General features: G+C 43.2%; 1 protein-coding gene across 5 annotated transcripts in view; it reads left to right on the top strand.

Moving 5' to 3' along the window:
* The window catches only part of PRKN (parkin RBR E3 ubiquitin protein ligase), a 1,296,326-nt gene that overhangs the window by 1,257,292 nt on the left and 17,679 nt on the right, over positions 1–21,355 (top strand). For all 5 annotated transcript variants that reach the window (XM_061624330.1, XM_061624331.1, XM_061624327.1 and 2 more), the window contains one exon: positions 15,649–15,735. In XM_061624330.1, the coding sequence (XP_061480314.1) occupies positions 15,649–15,735 (87 nt within the window). The remainder of the gene's footprint in view (positions 1–15,648; positions 15,736–21,355) is intronic.

Below are 21,355 nucleotides of genomic sequence, written 5' to 3'. Positions count from 1 at the left end.
GAAAATAATGGGTTTTTGATTTGCTTAACTTTGGCTTATTCATGCTGCTTGCAAGGCAAGCTTCCTTTTTAAATTCTAGATTACCAATAATGATAGAAACCTATTGAATAATATTTTTTCTACTTTAAATTGTTTGTATTTGAGAAACAAGATTGTTTTTGAAAAAGGGCAAACACAATTAGCAACATTTTTCTTTGGTTTGTAGTTATTTCCAAGCACATTATGTACTGTGTAAAACAGATGCTCTTTGCTTTACACTTTTCCTGCTCAAATTATGCAAAAAGTATGGGTAATTGTTAAGTACAATCAATGTGAGCACAGGTATTCCTGTGCATGTAGCAGGAATTAGATGCAGACTAGCAGCTTCTTCCAGCTGGGTTTTATCTAAGTAAAACTAGGAAGAGTCTAAGCTTCTTATATCCTCCCTCCCACCCTTCCTTCTTGATTAATTATCTACTTGTATACATGTTCAGAAGTTTATGATGATAGAATTTGAATTATATTATAGCTTGTTATTGTTTAATTTACGCATAGTGCCGTAAGTGTACATGATGAGATATGCCAGGTAATCTCTCTGCAACAAATAGCAACGATCCTTCTGCAAGGACAGCCTACAGCTATGTGGCTTTTATTCCTAACTGTTTTCAGTGTGAGAACTACTAACTTTTAATGTGAATTTAACAGCTAACCCTGTGGTAGTTGACAAAGAAAGAATGCACATTCATTTAAAAGTATTTTTATGAATGGTAAGATCCATCACCTGAAGTTCTGATCACCTGACAGTCTGGCCAACATACTCTGTATTTAAGAAATAACAGGACACAATCAGAACAAGATCTAATTTTATCAAACTTTGCTTTTTCCAACCCTGTGTAATTAAATAAATGGATAAACTCGTTTTATTATGATGCTTTAAAACATGCATGTGTGTTCCTGTGAAACAAATTATTTGTCACTGCACATCTGAACAGTATTTTGGTTGCCACAAAAAAATCTATTCCCAAACTCTGGGACTGAAGAGAACTGTAGGGAAATTTGGGACTACTACCCATTTGAATTCCCCAGGTTGCATGGATATTACTTGTCCTGCACCTTCCCTGAAAAGCATGGCATTCAAACCATGGGAAAGGAATTTCAGAGTCAGTCACACTGAGACCTTAAAACAGCTGTCTTCAACCTTTTAGCCTGAGGGTCTAGCATTATCTCAATGCATTTGGGAACCAATTCTTACATTTTTACCATGAATGTGTATAATGGTAGTGCTACTGTTGCAACCTTCCCATCATTCAGTTAGATCCCAAGTTAAGGTGACAAGTCAGCTTTAGGGAAGCTCTTAATCACTAGATGCCACTGTATACGGACAGTCTACTGCACGCAGATTGAGGAGTAGAAGTTAATTCAACACAATTAATTATTGATAATTAATTAATTGTGTTGAATTAATTTCCTAATCCTCAAGCTATGTGCAGCAACTGGTGCATATGCAGTGGTGTCTGGTCAGTAAGCTGACTTGATACCTTAACTTGGGATCTAGTTAGATGATGGGAAGTTTAAGGAATCCTTATTCACACTTTGATATTCTGTTTTAACCATCTGATAGGAAAAGGAGATATGCCCATTGGCTTTCATATCACATTTCATTAGTTGTCTGGAACTGATTATGCTTGCCTCCAGTGGTAGGAACGAGACAAGAGTCTAGAGACAGATATACAGAGAGAAGATCCACTAAGACATGAGTGCTCACAGAGAAGCACCCTTGCCAGACACAGGGGGAATGAGAAGTTGGCTTCCTCTGTCTGGGCCAATAACTTATTTTCAATATGTGACTGTAAGCCATTGCTGGAGAACCTATAGACTGCACTGTTGAATGGAAAGACAATGTAGAGATACCCCACAGAGCAGGGTGACCATTAGGGACTTTTAGAAATCAGAATAAAGCCAGGAAAACAGCAGGCTGTTACAGTCAGTCTTGATAGATTTTTAGGGATTTGCTCATAGCTGGGAAGCAGTTTGTATTGTTAATAGATGTTGATTTATTATGGCTAGAATCATTTGAGTCTGAAAATAATTATTTTACTGCAGAAATGTAATCATGGTGTTTATCAGCTCAATGGGCCTTTGAGCTGTGCAGAGAAGTCTGAAACTGGGGAAATGGCAAAATATCTGATTGCATGTGAGCCAGCTAAAGAAGAACTCAGACTTCAGAACAACAAACCACAGAAGGCTTGAGCTGAGCATCAGCTGAAAAGCCATATTAATTATTCACGTGGAGATAATTAGATGAATGAAACTGGAATTTACACTAAGCCTTAAATCCTAAGAATACTTATCAGGTCTCCAAAACTAAGTCCCATGCAACATGATTGGAACTTGACTGCAAATCTCCTAAATCATGGTTTGGAAAATTTGTTCATAAGCTTATTCTCTGTGGATGTAATTGACTTCCTCATTTCCCCCTTTTGTTAGCATGGAAAATGTCCTGACATGGAGTATGTCTGTAGAGTCAATACCAATAATAAAGAAGTGGCTAATCTCAATAAGAGAATTAAGGCTTCTGTGGAAGATCAATGAAGGAAGTTTATCAAAGGTCTTAAGTGTGAATTCTGAAATCTGAGGAGCCCTTTCTTTTGCATGAGTCTTACACATAGAATCAGACATACAGAGTGTCAATAGCCTCACTGGTGTCATGGTAACAACACCTAGACCGGCTTCCTCCTTTCCCTCTCAAGCACTACCTTCAGTGTTGCTGCAGTAGATCAGATCTGATGTGATCAGTGTCGCTGCAACAGTCCATGAGAGCACAACTGCCAGTAACTGTCCCAGAGTGACAAGGCAGTGCTTCGCTTGCACTTCCTCTCAGAGTTTGCCTTTCCCCCCTTTTGGTAAAGAAAGAACACCTGTGGTACAGTTAGCTAATATTTGTAGTCTTACAGAAAGGGGCTCTTGAGATGGGAATGTGAAAAACTTCACTTACTTCAAATGTGGTAAGCCACCTGTGGTGTGTTTGAGGCCCCTCCTACTCATTCTGCGAAGTGGATCCCTGGATGTCTGCCCCAAAATCTTGCCCTGACAGCATCACTGTAGGGCACATTTCAGAGGCAGCAATGCACGTCACTCCTTGGGTTGTGGTAGCAGCTCAAGCTCATCTATAGATTGGACTGCCAGAAACAAAATGACCAAAGTGGTGTGTTTATCGTTTTTTCCCCATTGCTTTCGTCCCATGCTCTAACACAGATTGTGGATAATAAGGGTGGGGTAGAGAGAAATGCCATCACACCTGAATTTATGATAATTTAATTCTTAACATCTTATTCTCTGGATACCCATTTTGAAGAAGTTGTTGTTGCATTCAGGCTGCTTAAGAAGACTCCATGTCCTTGAAATAGCAAGCAGCCTTTCCTGCTTTTCATATGTTCCGGTACATCTGAATACCATCCATTTCTCTTTATGAGAGGGGCTTGTCAGGACCAGTTTTGCATGTATCAGCTTTTAGTAACCCTGGACTGAGTGGTGGTTGTTCAGCATGACTTTCATTCAGCTTAGCTGAGCTTTCCCACAGCAATTGTTTTATGTACCACTACTGCCATCTTCTGGAAAAGGCACATTAAAAAAAATCACTGTTTTTTAGGCTGAGTATATTGATTAATTTTATTCCATGTATGAATCACTTCCCATAAAATACCTCAAAATGATTTGACAATAAAAACATCAACAATAAAACCAATTAAAATTATTCCATATGTAAAAATGATTAAAAACAATTTCATATATATTAAGAAAAATCCCATGTACTGCATATTCATCACTTGCCCTCTTTTGGGAGTATTATAACTATGGCAATCCAAGTGGCATAAATCACAAAGGAACAAAACTGAGATGTCTAACTATCCTATAGTTAATATAATAGCAAAGATGAATCATGGGCTGCTTGCAGATGAGGCTGCCCCTTATTTTAAATAGTCAGAACTGACTTCATGCTTTATTGGAATAACCCTTTAAATGCTGACAGATTGTAATTAACTGGATATATGTATACATTTATATATTGCCATCGATGTAAGTAGGGCTTGACAGGGTAACATAAGGAAAAAAAAGTTTGTTTAAAAAAATTATGTCCTGTTCTCATGAAAATTTATTCTAAATTTCAGCTGTGGTGAAGACAACAAAAGGAATTATTGAATGACTTTGGGCAAGTCTCTCTTAGCCTCAGTTCCCCATCTATAAAATCTACCCTTCAGGGTTAATTGAGGACAAATACACTAAAGATGACAGTAAGATTTGCATTTTTAAGCATTTCCTCCCCACCAAAAAAAATATTTTATAAATGAATTTATATCAGTTACATAACATGGATCCCATTCTATAACACTTGGAACACTTGAGGCCCAGCAATAAATGAACTAAGCCAAGATCAGCCAGTGTATCTACAGTCAGAATGTTTCAACGGAAATATAAGTTAAGTAGTATCAAAGAGGTTACCTCTGAGCATATGCAGTGTGCTTCCTCTCACCATTGACCTATTATAGTGCATGTGCACATACACACTTACTTAGAAATAAGCAGTTGGGCTTACAGCATAATGACATACCTCCCACACAGACTGAAGCTCCAGCTCCTTTTTCAGAAGTTGAAACACTGATTCCACCTCTAGTGCCAGCAAACTACAACCAGAACAAATGCATCATGTTCCCTTCTACACAACAATCCACGCCTTGTTTTTCCACCTCCATCCAGCCAAACTTCTCCTGCCCTTTTTACTGACCCCTCCTCCCCTCAGACTTCCATTGCTGCTGTGGAAGAAGCAAAGAGCACTGGGCAATAGTAAAAGCATCCTGGGCTTCAGCTGCCATCAGCATATGTGATGCAAGAAAAGCCAAAGGGAAAAAAGACGACAGGGAGGAAAATAAAGATGTCAGAAAAGCAGGACATTTTGAAAGTAGGGTTTTCCCTGGGACAGGATTGTGAGAAATGTGTCATCTAGACCAAAATGGAACAGATGGAGGGTAAAGGTTAGAGACCTGGGTTGTTCAGCACTGTCTGTGTTCCCCAATCCAAAAACAGTCTGGTCTCCCAAGCTGTAATTGTCATTAATGATTGGATGCAATACTACAACTTCCATTGCTGTTCTTTACAAACATGCTTCTTTGAAGCAGGCTGCAGAACATCTACAGTTATGAGTATGGTGCACAGTTCCCCCTATCTCTGTCTCTTCTCACTTTTGCAGCATGTTCCTGATCTATTGTACTTTTCAGATTTTTTAAAACACATTGATTGGCTCATGAGATGATGATTAAAATGACCTACCACCCACTAGCCTGGTTCTGGACACCTTTGTGTCAGATTACATTATTGTAAATATTTCTGGTAACAAATGGTTCACAAGCCCATTTGCAAATCTCTGAATGATATAATTCTGATATTTATTTTCAGGTAACAATGTGTGTGTGTGTCTCCAATGCGGAGAGAACATTTCACAGCCAAACTTAATTCACCCTCATTTTAAAACAGAACACTGTAACTTATTAAAAAAATTCTATACCACTTTCCCACATAACAGCCTAAACTACTGTTCAGTAATGGTTGTGTGGCCAGCCAGGTGCTTCACAAACCTTCCACATTTAGCAGTCCCAAGCAGAGAGGTTGAGCCCCTAGTAAACCACTTTACATAACTAGGGAGGGTGGGTTACAACAACTTTCTACAGACCTACTTTCATCTGATACACTCTTGTGCAGGGGGCTGCCTTTCAAAAATATTCAGTTGCATCTTTTATATGTATTTTGTATGCTGGTCCTGTTGTAGCTTCTTCTAGTGTTCTTTCATATGCTGAAAGGAACTCTGTGGACAATGATCTCATCCCTTTGATTCAATGGAAGTAAGCCTTCTCTCTGGGTGAGATAGAAAACTGTTTTCACATCTTATTAGATAATGGATGAGATGTAAAATCAGTTCCATGGTGGAAGAACACCCTGGAGGTTGATAAGTTTGTCAGAATAAATAGGCCTTCCCCGACACAAATGCATTAAGCACTCCCCTGTTGCAGCACAGCATGGGTTATAAAAGAAACAAGCGTCGGTTTAAGGAAAGATAGACCGGTTAACAGCATGGCTTTTTCATTATAAGTCCCAGTCCCATGGAACTCCTCCTGTCCTTTGGGACTAAATTTAGTATTTGCATTACTTATGGTCTTTTGTAAATAGCCCCATGGAACTCCTCCTCTGAGCTTCTTGTTGTTAGCCATGAGAGCTTAATGAAAATGTCAAGTTCACAGAGAGCATGCCTCCAAACACTAGCTGCTGGGAGGGAGGCAAACAGCTGGGAGAGCTGTTGCCTCAAGACACTTCCTGTGGCCATGGGCTTCCTGGATTTGGCTGGTCACTGTCAGAAATGGGACGCTGGACTTAGACTAGATCAGGGTGTGGAATATTTTTCAGTCCGAGAGCTGCATTCCTTTCTGGACAACCTTCTGGGGGCCACATGCTAGTGGTGGGTGGGGCCAGAGACAAAATTGGGTGGAGCAATGAATATAAATTTTACCTTCGTGCAGTAGGCTAGTTTCTACACACATTCGCATACCTTGCTCTGTTCTCCATCCAGGCAAGCAAGGGGCATTATCAGAGTTCAAGTACACATTCCAGCCAGACAAAGTACTCCAGGATGGTGTGAAGCAAGGCTGGTGAGGGGTGTATCCTGGGAAAGAGGGTGTAACTGTGGAGGGGGTGTGGCCTGGGGATAGTCTCATTAGGGGGCAACGTTCTGGGCCAAAATAGATGACCGTAAAGCAGGGCACAGGGATACCCAACTTACTTCACAAAAAGTAGCCTCAGATGTCTTTTATACCATCTCTTTCATTTTGGGGGGCACTGAAGTAGTTTGAAACTGAACTGGATACTTTTGTATCAGTCGAATGTTTAAAGTGCAATGCAATTTACAGGGCAACATTCTAGATAAATTCAGTGGGATTTACTTCCAGATGTGTGTGTCTAGGATTGCAGCCATAATGTGCTAAAAAGTCCTCAGCTTGATTGCTATGTTTGGTCACTCATATAGTCTCAACAAGTAGGCACGTTATAGTTAGAATAGCTGAAAATATTTACAGAATCTGCCTCTAAAAACTTCTTAAAACATTAAAAATACAGTTTGAAATGAAATGCTGACAATTCAGATGTTACAAGCTCTTTCCTTTAACCCAGTGTATACCTCACATCAGTTTATGCTTCTGATACTCTTTCTCCAAATAGGTTTTCAACAGGGAAAGTATTTTGTTTACTCCCATGGCAACCAACAACAGTCCTTAAGTACAATATAGCTCAACTATTGAGGGAGGGTCGGGGGGGGCAAGATGGAGGCTAACATGCAGTGAGGTTTGTCTGTCGTACCCCCTGGGAAACCTACCCTGGTATTAGACTTGCTGCTTCCTGGTTTCAGTCCTGAAGGAGTATTTTGTTCTGGGTCAGAAACATTTAAGTGAAAGGCTGTGCCAATCCCAGCATATCTGCAAACTAGAAGAGGAACATAACTCTTATATAAGTTTGGGTGTTATGCTGCATCACATTTTATTGGTTTTTATTTTATAGTTACTGATTTTTTAATTTTGTCAGGTTTATGTTGTTTGGTACCACTTTTGGTTATAGGGAAGCTTTTAAATATTGTAAGTAATAAATGAACAATATGTTTTTGAGCATATCATGGCAGAGAGCATTGAAGAAGTGAAGTATTGAGCTATGTGGGGAGATCTGAGGGGGCCCCAATTGCCGTGGTGACTGGCAGAGGGAGATATGGCGTTGTGAGGAAGTCTGGCCAGGTAAGGGGAACTTGGCCCAGGCAGCTAACGACTGTGCCGGTCTTCCTCGCACCCACGGGTTTTGTGGTTGTCCTATCGGCCAGCTCTCAGATCTTCAGATGCTGCTGTTAAATGCCAGATCGGTTCAAAATAAGATCTCCCTCATCCACGATTTAATTGTGGATGAGGGAGCCAACCTGACGTGCATTACAGAGACCTGGGTGGGTGAGCAGGGAGGAGTTAGTCTCTCCCAGCTGTGCCCACCGGGGTATCTGGTTCAGCATCTGGGTAGATCTGAGGGTCGGGGAGGGGGGTGGCTGTGGTCTATAGGAGTTCCATTTCCCTCTCCAAGCACCCTGTCCAAGTGGCTACTGGTCTGGAGTGCTTGCATCTTGTGTTGGGTCAATGTGACAGATTGGGGATTCTGTTGGTGTACCGCCCACCCAGCTGCCCAACGGACTCCCTAACTGAGCTGACGGAAGTGGTCTCGGATGTACTGTTGAGATCCCCTAGACTTGTGGTGCTGGGGGATGTCAACATCCACGCCGAGGCCACCTTGTCTGGGGTGGCTCAGGACTTCATGGTCTCCATGACAACCATGGGGCTGTCTCAATATGTTGTTGGCCCAACACATATAGCGGGACACACTCTAGATTTAATTTTTGCCACTGGACTGGGAGATGGTGATCTGAATGTAGGGAATTTTACATCGGTCCCTTTGTCATGGACAGATCACCGCTTGCTGAGGTTTAGACTCACAGCGACCTCTTCCCTCTGCAAGGGTGGGGGATCCATTAAGATGGTCCGCCCCCAGAGGCTAATGATTCCAGAGGATTTTCAAAAGGCTCTGGGGAGTTTTTCAGCTGATAAGGCTGGTGCTCCTGTCGAAGCCCTGGTGGAACTGTGGAATGCAGAAATGACCCGGGCAGTTGACACGATCGCCCCTGTGTAGAGCTCGTGCAGCTCCATGGTATACTTTGGAGCTGAGAGCGATGAAACAACATAGAAGACGGCTTGAGTGCAGATGGAGGCGAACTCCTGATGGATGCAATTATGCACTGGTAAGTGCCTACACTAAGCTGTATTTAGAGGCAGTGAGGGCAGCAAAGAAGCAACATTTTGCTGCCACCATTAAATCATCGATCTGCCGTCCAGTGGAGCTTTTCAAAATAGTCTGAGGGCTATTACATTCTGGCCCTACGGACATAGTGGAGTCATCGCAGGCGCGCTGTAATGAATTCGCTAGGCACTTCCAGGATAAAATCTCTTGCATCCGCCAGGACTTAGACTCCAATGTTGTAGCAGTTGAATTGAATGAGGTGTCCAGCACACAGTCCTGTCCTAAGTTTTTGGATGAGTTTCAGCTAGTACAGCTTGAGGGCGTTGACAAGGTGCTTGGACTGGTGCGTGCAACCACTTCTAAGTTGGATCCTTGCCCTTCTTGGCTAATAAAAGCTAGCAGGAATGAAACAGCCGGCTGGGCCAGGGCAGTGATTAACGCTTCATTGCGGGAGGGAGTGGTCCCTGGCCTCCTGAAAGAGGTGATAGTAAGACCACTTCTGAAGAAAACGTACCTGGACCCGGAAAATCTTAACAACTATAGGCCGGTGGCTAACATGCCATTCCTGGGCAAGGTCCTCGAACGAGTGGTTGCCTACCAGCTCCAGACACTCTTGGATGACACCGATTATCTGGATCCATTTCAGTCAGGTTTTAGACCCGGTTTTGGCACAGAGACAGCCTTGGTCGCCCTGTACGATGACCTCTGTCGGGAGACAGACAGGGGGAGTGTGACCCTGCTGATTCTCCTTGATCTCTCAGCGGCTTTTGATACCATTGACCTGTTGGCGTGTGCGTGTATAGATCATACATGACCATGGTATCCTTCTGGGACGACTCACAGATTTGGGAGTGGGCGGTACTGCGTGGCAATGGTTCTGCTCCTACCTGGTGGGTCGTCTCCAGAGGGTAGTGCTTGGGGAGCATTGCTCGGCACCCTGGGATCTCCAGTATGGAGTCCCGCAGGGGTCAGTTCTTTCCCCCATGCTCTTTAATATCTATATGAAGCTGCTGGGTGTGGTCATCAGGAGTTTTGGAGTGCGTTGCCATCAGACACGCAGCTCTACTTCTCCTTTTCATCTTCTTCAGGTGAGTCTGTCGACGTGCTGAACCGATGTCTAGCTGCGACAATGGACTGGATGAGAATGCGGGCTGACCTCTTTGGACTGCCGAGCATGGATCATGACTTTCAATTTTGGGGCAAAAATTTCATTTAACCTTCCCCAAGGCCTTCTAGCCCCATTCTGGAACGACACCTATCCCTCTTCTTGGCTCACAAATATAGAAGCCAAACTGCTGAAAATTGGCCTCTCCAAAGACTATCTGGCCTCCCAATCTCAAAACGATGCACTCTCACAGATCTGTTCTCGGCTTATAGATATTGATTACCAAAACTCAATCTCTAATGCATCCAAAACATGCTCCCCATTGTCCCTAAATTTATTTTTTGCATCTGGTAAACTCGCCCCCTATTTATATTTTCTTACTTTTCCCAAATTACGTTCAGCCTTTACAAAAGCCAGATTCAACGCCTTAAACTCAGCAATAATGGAAGGGAGATTCCGACGAACCCCTTATGAGCATCGTGTATGCCCTTGCGGTCATGAACAGATCGAAACCCTAACCCATTCCATTTTGGATTGCCTCCTTTATTCACAAATCCAAACTAAATTCCTTAACCCTATCTTGTCGAACCAGAAATTTAAAAGCTTTTCCCCCGAAGATATGATTGCTCTGCTCCTCACAGGCTCTGACAAAGATATCACCATACAAGCAGCAAAATTTGTATCTGCTGCCCAATCAATACGTGCCTCTTTCTAATGCTTGTATCATGAATCTTGCTTTTGTTCTGTATCATATGTCGATTTCTTTTATTCTGTTTTAATTTTTGGGTCCTTGACCGCAAATAAACTACTACTAATGGACTGGATGAGAGCTAACAAACTGAGGCTTAATCCAGACAAGACTGAGATGCTGCTGGTGGGTGGTTCTCCTGACAGGATGGGAGATGTTCGACCTGTTCTGGATGGGGTTGCACTCCCCCTGAAGGAACAGGTTCGTAGCTTGGGAGTTCTTTTAGATCCATCCCTGTCACTCGAGGCTCAGGTAGCCTCGGTGGCACGGGGTGCTTTTTACCAACTTCGGCTGGTGGCCCAGCTACGCCCCTATCTAGACAGAGAGACCCTCGCTTCAGTAGTTCATGCACTGGTAACCTCGAAATTAGATTACTGCAATGCGCTCTACGTGGGGCTGCCTTTGAAGACGGTTCGGAAATTGCAGCTTGTGCAGAATGCAGCGGCCAGACTACTAACGGGGACCAGACGGTTCGACCATATAACACCGATTCTGGCCCACCTGCACTGGCTGCCTATTTGTTTCCGGGCCCGGTTCAAAGTGCTGGTTTTGACCTATAAAGCCCTACACGGCACAGGACCACAATACCTGTTGGAATGCCTCCCCCGTTATGAACCTGCCCGTACACTACGCTCATCATCAAAGACCCTCCTCCGAGTTCCTACTCATAGGGAGGCTCGGAGGGTGGCAACGAGGAAGAGGGCTTTTTCTGTGGTGGCCCCTGAACTGTGGAACGATCTCCCAGAGGAGATACGCCTGGCACCAACGTTACTATCTTTTCGGCGCCAGGTTAAAACTTTTCTCTTCACCCAGGCTTTTTAATATGTTTAGTATGCGTTGACATTGTTTTTAACTTTTTAACATTTTAAACTTTTAATCTGTTTTATATTGTTACATGTTTATTGTATTTTTTGATGTTTCTTGTCTTGTGAACCGCCCAGAGAGCTTCGGCTATGGGGCAGTCTATAAGTTTAATGAAATAAATAAATAAATATGATGTACATACTCCTCATACACATTAAGATGTAAAATTAAAGGTCTGTAAATGTCAATGAGGGGGGCAATTAAAGAGTAGCATCACTGGCTGAATTGCAGTAGATGCTGGCAGTGCAATAGCCAACATGAGATAGGTAAGCTGGAAGTAGAAGCTACAAGGGACCATGGAAGCAAGGGAGAGGTAGAGAGGTAGGGGTGTGTGTGTGTGTGTGTGTGTCATGTGCGCTGTTGCAGAAAATGGGAAACCACTCAAGCTGCAAAGCAAAGAAAGTGGGTGATGTGGTCAGGGTAATGAGCCCAGACAATGCTTAGAAGTCATGCTTTGATTTGTTGTAAGCTGAATGAGAAGAGATTCAGGAATGCCTGGTGCCACCTGGATTAACTATGTTGAGTCTTCCAATTTTACCACCTTTTTATTAGTGCTAAAAAGACAAATGAAGTCATGGCCCCTTAGAGACTGACTCATTAACTGCTTGGGCCATACCACCTTTGTCTTTTTATTTCTGTAGACTAAACCAACCACACTTCTGGAATTGACTACTGCTAACAAACTCTCCAAGAGAGCACATGCTGCCCACTGTAAAAATATGTTCCATTCCACAGTAGATTCACATGTACATTTGTTAAAGTCATTAGGTCTACATTCAGATGATGATATTATCATGCAGGGCCTTGATTCCCATTGACAGCTGTTGCCCCTTTGCCCCAAAAGGCTCTCACGTGGATAGGCAGCATCTAATAGAAACATCACAGGACCAGACAACTCTGTGATAATCACTGTCATCACTTCAAAAACATGAACATGTGAATCTACCTAATGTCTGATAATTAGTGTAGGAAGTAAGTAATTTATTTATACCCTTGATCTCCTGCCCATACGCCACCCAGAGCACCTTCATAGCATAAGAAATAGATATCAAACCAGTCATTAAAACACTTCCATCAATAAACTAAAAGGCAGCATAAATGCCCATCAGGCCTCCTTGATCATGCCTCTGCCTTAAAACTGGCTTCTGTGCAGAGAACATGGTGCAGGCTTTCAGCAATACCCCATTCACTCCTCCGACCTGTTAAATCAGAACATGGCCTACTGAGAAGGGAGGTACCTGGACTGAGATGGGAAAGTTGGTAGGGCTAGGCATGAGGGAAACCACGGGGATCCAGTGTGGGTGTTTAATTGGCATCCAGCAGACTCAAGAGGTATGTATGAAAGAGCTCCGGTTGGTTTGTGTTCAGAGTGTCTCCTGCAAGCACACTGGATAGCGGGCCATTGAAGGAACTGCCCCACTATTACCAGGGCCACTGTTGGGTTGGGCCAGCTAGTAGCTCTAAGCGCAGATATAAATGGGGAAGGAAGTTTTCTTGAGCTCCTGCTAACCTTTCCTTTGCAGCAGGGATAGCCAGTAGAGTACCCTCCAGATGTTGTAAACTACAGCTCCCATCATCCTGAACTACTGGCCATACTGGCTATGGCAGATAGGAGTTGTAGTTCAAATATCTGTAGGCTACCCCTGCTTTACAGTTTCTTGGACCAACTTGCTGCTCATCATCATTGGCCAGAGCCCTGCTTGAATTATAGCTTGCTTCACTGTGTGTTTCCAGCATGCTCTTGGAGCTCCAAACCCCACATGACTTCAGCCATTCCCCTTAGCCCCTGATAACCAAATGGGTGAAAATGTTTTGTTTCCTCTCTTCACTCTATCTTTTCAGGTCAAAGAGCTTTCAAATTTACCAGAAAATTTACAGCCCAAATCTGAGTTCTCAAGAGAGAACAAAAACTGACACAACAGACTTCATTCTTCTGATGCTTTGGTCTTCAAGCCTTCAGTCTTTCCATGCAAAGAGTGTTTCAGAGTGGAGTCAGCCTGTTGTCCGGTTTCATTTTGCATAAGCATCATTTCTTCAGTGCTGCAATGAATTGTGATTTCCTATGGTACTTAAAGTGACAACAGAAGCGTGACAGAGTGCAAAGAAACTGCAGAGATGAGACATGAGGCAGATAAACATTTTAGTGTCAAGTGCTGCCAATATGTCTATTCATTATATGTGAGAGCCAGCTCTGTATCAAGAAACCAAGAGTGGTTTATCAGCTTGGCTTGTCAGGGTAGCTAACAGTTGAGAAATCCTTCAATTTTCTGACAGTGGGTCAAGATTGTATAGCTCCAGAATGGGATAAAAAAAATACCATTTTACATTATTGACTTTTCCTCTTGCCAACAAGGACACTGAAATTAATTGGGAAATGATAGTTCAAAGATCACTGACACATGTCAAAGCAAGCTTTCTTTATTATAAAGTAAAGATATGGAGCAGGCATGATATGTAAGAATAATTTTTAGAAAGTCATTATTCTCACTGACATTTAGTTCAATGTTTTACTAGACAGATTGAATTTAGGATTGCCAACTGACCAGGAAAAAGAGTGGCCTCTTCATGTGCTTTTAATAGTAGCTTGGTGTCCAGGAATTAGTAAGTGAAGCTTTTTACAGCACAAGGATAAATGTTTTAACCTGCTAGTTGCTGTTAAAGGCATTGCTGAATGGATCAGCTCATAAGTTGACAACATTGATTGAATTCAAGATAGCATTCTTGGTGTACAGAGCCCTACAATCCTGAGCTATATTTGTTCTGACACCCAAGAGTCTCTGCCCTCCCACTCTTTGGGAACTCTGACATCACGTCTCAGGTGAACAGATTGTTTGGGTCTTGATAGGCCCTTCCACATAAAATTTATTCTTTCACAACCTCTAATTCTTCTTTCTTTTGGAAAATCACTTAAGTTGCTCTCTGTTATCCAGAGAAGCTTTAGAGCCGGGATGAGGAGCCTCTGGCCCAGGAGCCAAGTGCAGTCCCCCAAATCTCTGTCTGACCCTTGGGACTTTCCCCAGTCACACATCTTGTTCCCAAGCCACACCCCTTACCAGCCCTACTTTGCTCCCTCCTTGAATGTCTTTGAATTCTAATAATGCTTCCTGCTTGTCTGGATGGAGGATAAAAAGTGGTGTGTGAGTGGGTATAGAAACTAGCTGACTGAAAAAAAGTAAAATTCACATTTGTTGCTCTGGCCCCTTTTGCCTTCGGCCATGCCCACTGCTGGCATTTGGCCACCAGAAGATTGCCCAAAAGGGAATACAGCTAAAAAGGGTTCTTTGCCCCTGTTTTTGTTCTCCATGAGCATAGGCATCACCAGCTGCAGGCCCCAGGACCAAAGCTGCTTCCTCCATATTTCCAATGCAGAAGCTAGAGCCCATGGTGTTTTTGGCAGTAGTATATTGACAGTTCTGGCCTGCTAGCTTCAAAAAAAGGTCCTAAAGCAGGGGTGCTGAACTTTTTCAGCATGAGGGCCACTTCTCTTCTGGGCAACCTTACAGGGGCCACATGCCAGTGGTGAGTGGGGCCAGAGTCAAAAGTGAGCTGAGCAAAGAATATGAATTTTACCTGTGTACAGTAGTCTAGTTTCTTCACACTCACACATCCCTCTCTGTCCTCTATTCAGATGAGTAAGAAGTCTTGTCAGAGCTCAAGGAGACATCTCAACCTGACAAAAACACTCAAGGAGGATGCAAAAAATAGGGCTGGTAAGCAGTGTGGCTCAGAAGGGTGTGTCACCTGAGGAGAGTCCCAAGGGCCAGACAGAGAAACCAGGAGGGCCACATTTGGCCCCTGGGCCTAAGATTGTCCACCCCTGTTCTAAAGCAATTTTATTTTATTGTGGCTGCTAGTTTGTAAAGGATATCTGTAATTTTGGAAGTTATCTTACTCCCTAGCAGAAAATTATACAAATAAATGGGATTGTATTAATGAACAGGCTGTGTAATAAGATGCATGATTAGAAGAGCTGATGAGAATTTAATGGGGTGAGAACGGCGATAGATCAGCTGATGTACAGCCCTCTATGGCTGTAGTATCACAGCTCTATCCCTGATGTTTGTTCATATCTTCTGGCTTCTTTTTCCAGTTTGCGTTCTGCCGTGAATGTAAAGAAGAATACCACGAAGGAGAATGTCGCACTGTCCTCGAAACTCAAGGAGCCACAGCCCAAGAGGTATACAGCATGTCTCCACATTCATAGCATCTCACAGAAAATTAGCTGCAGCCCAGCTAGATAAATATTTGGGGAATTATATTATAGTCAGCATGGATTTTTCGCATTCCGCAGTGTTAGATCGAAAATACCCCCCATGCCATTCTGATGCTTCCCATAAGCTCATTGCAAAACAAAACCTTACAAATCTTATAGTCCTGAACTCAGAAACGCTTGCTTAACAACCCTGTAAACTTTCATGGTGATACACAAAACAATCAGAGAGAATTGAGAGTTCAAAGGGTAAAAAGAGAGGCGGGAAAAGACCCCTTTTGGACTTTTTTCTGTCAGAGTTCTCATAATCTGTTGAAATTAATTAAAAATCAGCCATTTTCACAGAGTATCTGTATTCCTGTTACTGACCTTGCCCCATACTTTGACCTTCATCTTCTGCAGTTTAAAAGTTAAAAAAAATGTCTGGCTGATTTTTAATTAATTTAAGAAATTTTACCTTGAATTCAATGAAAGCATCGGTCATGCTCAGTAAGAACCAACTGTCAGTGCTCTAAAAGCCAGCCTCACCGCAGTTTGGTTTTGCTAATCAGGTGGCCACACCCACACCAGCCCTTTATTTCATTTTAGACAGTCATGGCTCCCCCAAAGAATCCTGGGAAGTATAGTTCGTGAAGGGTGCTGAGAGGAGACTCTTATTCCCCTGACAGAGCTCCAGCGGCCAGCGTGGTTTAAGTCAGCCACTCTGATTGAAGGTCTGTGAGAGGAACAGGGCATCTCCTAGCAACTCTCAGCACCCTTCACTAATTACACTTCCCAGGATTTTTTGGGAGAAGCCATGACTGTCTAAAGTGAAATAAAGGTCTGGTGTGGAAGTGGCCACAGACAGTTTTGGTTTAAATTTGGGTGGGAGACTACATATGCTTGCTGTAGAATGAAAAGGTGGGGGAAATCTTGAAAAAGAATGACACTGTTCACAATGTTTTCCTTTTGGAAAGGAAAGGAGCTTCCCCTCTGCCCAGTGCCCACCCATCCAATCTCCTCCCCTCCCCCTCCCCTCTATGCCCCTCCCCCAGGTCAGTTTCACCTATCCTAAGCATGATTGCACAGGAGTAAATCCCACTGAACTCAAAAAGCATGCAAATGATCAAACCTGCCCTCCCTGCCCTCCTCCCTCCTATCCCATTCCTCTTGCCCCTTCCCTCCCTTTCTTCACCTCTTCCCCTCCCCTTCCAATCCCCTTCTTCCGCTCCCCTCTCCCCCATTCCTCCTTCCCTCTGGTTGAGAGCTAGGAAGGAGTAGAGCCTCTGACTCCATATAGAGGCTTTCAGCTGAGCTACTTCATTGCTGAAACAAATTCTCCCTTAGTGTCCTGCCTTCCTGACTTGGGAAACACAAGTGGAGTCAGCCCTGCCCAGTGGGGTTCAGGAGACAGTTTAGAAGTAGATAATTATTAGTTTTTTTACATGCCCCTCATATGTCCCAGGGTGAGTTACAAACATTCATTCATTTATTCATTAAATTTGAGCCAAGGGTGGCATTTAGAATTACAATTAAAATAGATTACAATGAAGAGAATGGGAGTGGGTCCTAAAATATGTATCTGAGGTGTCAAAGGCCAGGTTAAAGAGGTGTGTCTTCAGTATATGATGAAAACTACCTAATGGAGGTGCCAAATGTATCTCTGTAGTGAAGGAATTCTACAAGTTAGGGGCTGCCACAGAGAATGCTCTGTCCCAGGCTGCCACCCCCCAAACTTCTGAGGAAGTTAGAACTACCAAGAGGGCCCCCTCTGCCAATCTTAATACCCAATATAGTCTGTAGGGAAGTAGATTGCCTTTAAGATATTGGGCCTAAGTAGTTTAGGTCTTTAAACACTAATGTGAATACCCTGAGTTGGGCCTTGAAACAACCAGCAACCAATGCAGCTGTTTTAAAACAGGGGTTATAATTTATAACTATGGGCTCATTTACATGGCAGCATTTCTTCATAGCAAATACACTGCTTTTACCTTTGTAATAAATTTGAACCATCCGCAATTCCTGCTCAATGTTAGCTGCCAATCAGCTTTTCCCATTGACACAAGTACGTGTTCCTCTGGGAAGGATTTGTCTCACAGTTTCCTTGTGGCCCTGCCCTCTAATTATACATTTCCACTCCCTCTGGTTGCTAGGTGACCAAGCATGCTCAGACTGTTCTACCAGCTATAGTAGATTCCTTTAAAAAAAACCAAAAGTGCAAATATCTGTGTTTTCTGTGCCTGTGGTTGGTAGAATACAGCTGAAATATAAATCTTTGTTTGAGCAGTGTTACACTTTTGCACCATAAAGTCACCATTTGCAGCAACATAAAAAAGGCCAGCAGAACAGAGGAGAGCAGCCAGAAGTTATTTGTCAGCCCACAGGAAACAAAATGAAAGAAGGGAAGAGATAGCGGGCATGGAGAGGGGAACGATTGACACACCCACCTAAAAGCATTGGAGCAAAGCATCTGCAACCACTAGAGAAATGGAGACTTTCTTTCTCCACTTTTCCTATTATCAGTGGATTGAGTTAGTACAGATTTACAGGGGGATAGCTTCTGTCTGTGGGAAAAGTCATGTGAACCAAGCAAATTTGTGTTAGAGTTGCTTAATATGTTCTTTAATAATGTTTTTAACCCTTTTTAAAAGTTTTTTTTAATGTTTTTAACGCTGTTTTGTTTTAATGTATTTTAAGATCTGTTTTTATGATGTTTTAAAGTGTTTTTAGCGCTTTGTTTGCCGCCCTGGGCTCCTGCTAGGAGAAAGAGCGGGATACAAATTAAATAATAAATAAATAAATAAATAAAATTTAAAGGAAATGTGAATAGCACCAAACACACAGTAAACCACCATGTAGATGAGCCCTATGTTTCTCCAGTCAGCATAGTTGCTGAACTGGCCACACTATGGATTTCTGAGATCTTTTGATTAGCCTTGCCTTCTTCAGTTCCTCTAGAACAGTGTTTCTCAACCGGTGTGCTTCCAGATGTTGTTGGACCACAACTCCCATCAGCCTCAGCCAGCATTGCCAATGGTCAGAAAAGATGGGAATTGTGGTCCAACAACATCTGGAGGCACACTGGTTGAGAAACACTGCTCTAGAAGCTTGCAGAGCAATGTCACTGACCTTTTTGACAGGCTTTCAGGATTGGCTTTAATACACGTATATGAGAAATGTTTTTCAGTTGTTTTTTCTTGCCCTGCCAACTTGCATTTAACTTGCTGCTCAGGACACTTCCATGGTTGGAACTAAAAGTGGGACTTAATTTAACAGCATCAATTGTTTCTTCAAGTACTGACAGAATCTCCGAACAGGAAGGCCTCTTTGGGCTGAATATAGTAAGCTGATCATTAACTTTAAAATTCATGGTAGTTCTGAGGCCTGTTGTTCGCCCTGTGAGGCTAAATGCCAAACTGTGGGTAATATTATTTCAATACAATTTTGCTGAGATAATGTCAGGACCCATTAAAAAGCCATAAACATGAAGATACAGCATGATGGGGTAAAGCAAGCAAGCCAGTTTATATTCAAACTTAATGAAACAGAAGTTTTTAAAGTTCAACTTGTTGGCAGGATAATACAGAGAAATTCCCCTTTATGTGTTGCCACAACAGTATGTGAAAAGGGAAAATAATTGAGTCATAGGGTATTATTGTTGCCTTATTATGTTAGCTCTTGGGCCATAGCCGGGATAGTGGTATTGGTTGCTGAGACAAGGGCCTGGTCTAAGCAGGCAAGGTTCAAGGAGCATACAGATCAGGATCCAAGAGGCCAGAGGGAAGATGGGAGCTGTAGTTCAGCCTGAAGGGTTCTCCATCCCTGGTGCAGTGTAAGGTTCTTTGTGTGTTCATCTCTCCAACCAGGGCACCCAACAGTAAGAACCTAGAGCAGCCTTTCCCAACCAGTGTGCCTCCAGATGTTGTTGGACCACAATTCCCATCTTTCCTGACCATTGGCAGTGCTGGCTGAGGCTGATCGGAGTTGTGGTCCAACAACATCTGGAGGTACACTGGTTGGGAAAGGCTGACCTAGAGCCTTACCTCATGCATCATCTGGGACTGTTGGAAATAAGCATCTGAATTCAGACTATGCTTAAATCCTATCCAGGTATTTGAATGCCTCACATGTAAACAAACACTTTGTTATGCTGTGTAGCCTCACCCCTTCTGGCACATCATCTCTACCCAGACTCCAACCCTCCATGAATTTGAGGGTGACAGTCTGAAGTGGGGAGTCTCCTCTACTCATGGAGGCTCCCTACATGATTTAGAAGCCTGCACTATTTTGTGATTTAAAACCTTGAACACAATGGAACTTCTGAGTAAAATGCACGGGGTTGTATTAGCAATCCCAGTATAACAATTACTTTTGTAACAGTATACCATTCCAACAGAGAAGCCAGTAAATACTATCTTCAAGAACAGAGTTATTTTGTCACACACAGCACAATCCAATGCAAGTTGGATTGGGTTGTATCTAATACCTTCCGACTCAAAATCTGCAATTTGCAGGAGAGGCCCTATTTGTGGTCCCATCAACAGAATCAACATTTTGCTTCCTGACTCCTAGCAGAGCAGAGCAGAGCAGTCTCAGTTGATCTACAGGTGAGGACATATAAGCAAGCCAGCTTTCAGAGAGCGAGCGAACAGGCAGAGCAAACAGGAGTTTGACAAAGGAGCTGTAGCGAGGAAAGGAAAACGGCAAGAGGGCTCTGAAGCCGTGTGCTCTAAGCCGTGTGCTCTCCTTGTACAGCGCACTGCATACTAGTGGGACTCTCAAGTTTACCCTGAAGTAGGACAGGACAAAGCACAGGCCATTCCAAAACAAGTAGTTAGAAAGAAACAAAAGGTAGAAGAGAGTATGAACGGGAAGGATTCTCCAGTGGCTGTGACCTGCAAGGTGTGTGCCGTGTTTGTTTTCTTGCCTGAAAACAACATGGTGTACACCAGCAACAAGTGCAAGCTCGTGGCACTGTTGGAAGAAAAGGTGAGAGGCCTGGAACGGTGGATGGCCACACTGAGAACTATAAAAGAAGATGAAGAGTTCTTAGACAGAATGCTGGAACAACAGCAACAAAGAGATGTGGAGGTGGAGGAGCAACAGCGTGTGGTAGCAGAAGACGAGACTGCTTTGGAGAGGAATAACAAAGTGGAGGGAACTCCGTGGGAAAGGGTGACAGTTAGGAGCAGAAGAGCTAGAAGACACCCTTCACCAGTGGAACTATGGAACCGCTTTCAACCACTCGAGGAGGAGACTGGAGGACAACCTGTGGAGGAATTACAGGAGACCCCGTGTGACAACGAGCCAGAGGCTGAAGCTCAGTCAAGCAGGGACAATGAAACCACGCCCCACAACAAGAAGAAAAGTGTTCTAGTAGTGGGAGACTCCCTACTGCGTGGGATCGAAACCCAAGTATGCAGAGAAGATCCGTGGACTCGCCAGGTATGCTGTCTACCAGGAGGACGGATTAGAGATGTGACAGAAAGGTTGTCATCACTCATCAAGCCCACCGACAGGTATCCCTGTCTCCTCATCCATGTGGGAACAAATGACACTGCCAAACGGAGCTGTGAAGAAATCACATCAGACTTTGAAGCTCTGGGAA

This window comes from Rhineura floridana, chromosome 4 (assembly GCF_030035675.1).
Source record: "Rhineura floridana isolate rRhiFlo1 chromosome 4, rRhiFlo1.hap2, whole genome shotgun sequence".
Classification (NCBI taxonomy): Eukaryota; Metazoa; Chordata; class Lepidosauria; order Squamata; family Rhineuridae; genus Rhineura; species Rhineura floridana.
The sequence above is the reverse complement of the archived record's forward strand: the minus strand, read 5'-3'. Positions and strand labels throughout refer to the sequence as shown.